General features: G+C 44.2%; 1 protein-coding gene across 1 annotated transcript; it reads left to right on the top strand.

The window, feature by feature from the left end:
- Positions 1–2,167: 2,167 nt before the first annotated feature.
- LOC144752623 (olfactory receptor 5V1-like) lies at positions 2,168–3,094 on the top strand. The gene has a single exon (XM_078640504.1). It carries the CDS (start codon positions 2,168–2,170, stop codon positions 3,092–3,094), a length of 927 nt encoding a protein of 308 aa, XP_078496630.1.
- Positions 3,095–4,342: the final 1,248 nt, after the last annotated feature.

Genomic DNA, 4,342 nt, shown 5'->3' with positions numbered 1-4,342 from the left:
CAACGAGGCCCGTGACGGGTGTTTGGCGGCCTGCTCTGCAACCCCTGAATGATCTCTACTGATGAGGGAATCAATCCGAAACACGAGCTAGGCTTGTGTCTAGAGATGATCGCAATACAAGCATTAACTTGCACCAATTGAGGTGAAATACTTTGAAACTTTGAACTGTGAACTGTTCTTGAAAAAACTCGAACTGCGAAGACCATGATGCAGTGGGGCGATACGGCGGAGAGGTTAGCAGTGTGCTCCCAGATTCGAATTCCTTTTTGATGGCTCCCGGTAGCCATTTAAGCTGACGAGCTTCCTGGAGACGCACCTGCGTGCCGGAGGGGCAACGAGGCCCGTGACGGGTGTTTGGCGGCCCGCTCTGCAACCCCTGAAAGATCTCTACTGATGAGGGAATCAATCCCGAAACACGAGCTGGGCTCGTGTCTAGAGATGATCGCAATACAAGTATTTACTTGCACCGATTGAGGTGAAATACTTTGAAACTTTGAACTTTCAACTGTTCTTGAAAATACGCGAACTGCACAGACCATGATGCAGTGGGGCGATACGGCGAAGAGGTTAGCAGTGTGCTCCCAGATTCGAATTCCCTTTTGATGGCTCCCGATAGCCATTTAAGCTGACGAGCTTCCTGGAGACGCACCTGCGTGCCGGAGGGGCAACGAGGCCCGTGACGGGTGTTTGGCGGCCTGCTCTGCAACTCCTGAATGATCTCTACTGATGAGGGAATCAATCCCGAAACACGAGCTATGCTCGTGTCTAGAGTTGATCGCAATACAAGTATTTACTTGCACCTATTGAGGTGAAATACTTTGAAACTTTGAACTTTGAACTGTTCTTGAAAATACTCGAACTGCACATACCATGATGCAGTGGGGCGATACGGCGGAGAGGTTAGCAGTGTGCTCCCAGATTCGAATTCCCTTTTGATGGCTCCCGGTAGCCATTTAAGCTGACGAGCTTCCTGGAGATGCACCTGCGTGCCGGAGGGGCAACGAGGCCCGTGACGGGTGTTTGGCGGCCTGCTCTGCAACCCCTGAATGATCTCTACTGATGAGGGAATCAATCCAGAAACACAAGCTAGGCTCGTGTCTAGAGATGATCGCAATACAAGTATTTACTTGCACCTATTGAGGTGAAATACTTTGAAACTTTGAACTTTGAACTGTTCTTGAAAATACTCGAACTGCACAGACCATGATGCAGTGGGGCGATACGTCGGAGAGGTTAGCAGTGTGCTCCCAGATTCGAATTAAAATCGCATATATGTTTGCTTCGCTAGGTAACACCTGACATGGGCAAATTAGAATGGTGGGAGGTAAACAGAAAGGATTAATTTCTATATCTAATTTATGTTGTGTTTGTTTTCATATTAGTTCCCATTTTGGCCTACACGGCCTATTCTGAAAGTGACTGTTTAAACTCGATGGTGGAAATGAAATCCAAAGATGGCCCCCACACACGAGGCAGCCCTGCCCCTAAAACCCGAGTCCCAATTTAGCTGGCTCTTAGAAACGCACCCAGACAGGCTCGCAGGGTTAAACAACGGAGGCTCAATGCAGTCCGTCGCACACTTAATGACGGGAGGCGGCAGGCTCTCCCTGCGATGAGTCAGGCCCGGGAAACTGCATCCAGCAGGAAAAAAAAATCAGGATGTCTATAGGGGAGTCATGTTTTATATGCCACAGAGTGTGGGAGTGGCCTAGAGGGAAGGGATGGGTTACAGTTTTGCTTGGGAGTTTCTGTTGGGAGGAGCTATGCTCATGTGTATAATACTGTACGATGGTTAACAATATCTTATTTTTTGCTAATGACAGTTGGATTGAGAATTGCTTTCTTTGTCAGCAGCATGATAATGATGGCATGCATGAAGGAGAAAGATACATTTTAGAGGTATTGAGATGCCACATGAACCAAAAGGCTGAGGATCACAAACCTGTGGAGCAGTGAAGGTTATTTATTCTCAGGTGGGCGGTAAAGGATGGTGGCTGTAGGGGATGAGGCCAGTAATAACAGGCTGAAAAGAGGGAAATGGAATAGTCTTGAACAAGAGGCAAAATTGACACTCTGACAATACTGATACCTGGAATTGAAAAGTGGCCTTTATAGCCCTCATATGTAAATGTTTCTGCTTCTTCCTACAGATAGAGCCACAGACGACATGGACAGAAAAAATACTACGAGGTTGACTGAGTTTATCTTTGTGGGACTCTCAGATGATCTAAATGTACAAATTGGACTCTTTGCTTGCTTCTCCACTATATACACAATCACAATCATCGGAAATATTCTACTGGTGACATTAACCTTGTATGATGCAGCACTTAAAACCCCAATGTACTTGTTTCTCCGCAACCTGTCCCTGTTAGATCTGGGCTTCACAACTGTTACTGTGCCCAAAATGCTCTCTTATCTCCTAGCTAAGAAGAAAAGTATTTCAGTTGTTGGATGCTTTGTGCAGCTCTATTTCTTTCACTTCCTGGGAAGTGCAGAATGTTTCCTCCTGACTGTCATGAGCTTTGATCGCTATGTGGCTATCTGCTTCCCTCTGCGCTATACAAAAGTGATGAGCACAGGTGTATGTCGACGTCTGGCCTTTGCAAGCTGGATCAGTGGTGCTGTGTATCCTGTTGGGCACACACTCTTAATTGCAAGCTTGTCATACTGTGCCTCTAACAAGGTGAACCACTTCTTTTGTGACCTCCCACCACTACTGCAGCTGTCCTGCTCTGACTCCACTTTCACGGTCTTAGAAATATTAATATTTGGAGGATTGGTGGCATGGGGCACGTTTCTATTAACTCTAACATCCTATATCTGCATCATTATAGCAATCCTGAAAATTCGTTCAGCGGAAGGGAGGAAAAAGGCCTTCTCTACCTGTGCTGCTCACCTGACCGTCGTGTCCATTTTCTTTGGCACTATAGTCTTCATGTATATAAGGCCGCAATCCAGCTATTCTCTCGATCAGGATAAACTTTTTACTGTTCTGTACAATATTCTGACCCCGATGTTGAACCCAATGATTTACAGCTTGCGGAACAAGGATGTAAAGAAAGCTTTGAAAAAGCTCTTTAAACTATCATAATGTACCCTGCTTTGTCAATATTTAAATGTGCGAATCACTGATATGTACCTTGCTCCCCCTGTAAAAAAAAGCTGCTCCTCTTCACTCACTCCTGCTAGTATTTTTCCCAAATTAATATGTCTAGGTTTAATATGCTTAGTGATGCTAATGGTGGTGACTATAATGAACAACCATTCTTGGTACACGTCTAGGCACAATCACCAAATATTTTGGCTGATTCACAAATTACTTGGACCTTTGAATCTTAATTACAATGTGCTGATTTAACATACATTCTTTTTTAGCTCTTGTGTAATTCCTTCCTTTCTACTTTTTTCCCCCTCCCTCATCTTTTTTCCAGCAGGCATTCTCTCAGGCATAACTTGTTGTGTCCTGATGACAATTCCTCTAACATGATAGGGATCGAAACAATAAATAGGAGAAGCTACGTTTTAAACTGAATAACCCTGTAACCCCCCCACTTCCGGAAACGCCTGGATTTCTCCCAGTGCTTTCTGGATGTTTAATTTCTCTGGGTTCAGGAACAGGATCAAATCGCCGGCAAACAACTTGATTTTTGCATTTTTTACAAGGGGAGCTTGTATTAATATATTAGAATGAATTTGTATTGCTAGTGGCTCGATAAACAGTGAAAGAAGGAGAGAAAGAGCATCCCTGCCTAGTACCCTGCCTTATCGCCACTCCTCCCGCCTCCTCAGAGTTTATAATTTTTTTTGCTGTAGCTCCCCTATGAATTCACTCTAGCATCTCGATCAGATGGCGAGGAAAGCCAAACTCCCCCAAAATAAAGAAGAGAGCCTGCCAGTCCACCAGATCGAATGCATTTTCTGTGTCCATCATTATGAAGGCCGCCTCATCCTCCCTAGCAGATAAGTAGTTGATGGCCTGGATCAGATAAAAAGTATTTGCAGCCATAGATCTCCCAGGGAAAAACCCGGTTTGATCTGCGTGTACTAGATATGCGCACAGCCTGCGATTCTATTTGCCCAGATTTTCATAAACAGCTTATAGTCTACATTAAGTAGACTAATTTGGTGATAAGAACTTGGGTCTTTAGGGTCCGTATCCTTCTTTAAAATTGAGATCATGACTGATTCCTTAAATCTATCTGAGACCGCTTTTCTGGCCATAATTTGATTGTATAATGACACCAAGAACAGGACAAGATCTTCAATTTTTTTAATAAACTTCAATAGGTATCTCATCATTACCCTTGCTTTCTCATTTTGTTTTTATAATTTCACTTAA

The sequence above is a fragment of the Lissotriton helveticus genome, chromosome 5_1 (genome assembly GCF_964261635.1).
Source record: "Lissotriton helveticus chromosome 5_1, aLisHel1.1, whole genome shotgun sequence".
NCBI classification, from domain to species: domain Eukaryota; kingdom Metazoa; phylum Chordata; class Amphibia; order Caudata; family Salamandridae; genus Lissotriton; species Lissotriton helveticus.
The sequence above is the reverse complement of the archived record's forward strand: the minus strand, read 5'-3'. Positions and strand labels throughout refer to the sequence as shown.

What these genes read in the sequence shown, in the direction of transcription:
- LOC144752623 (XM_078640504.1), top strand. Translation starts at nt 2,168, where the DNA reads ATGGACAGAAAAAATACTACGAGGTTGACTGAGTTTATCTTTGTGGGA.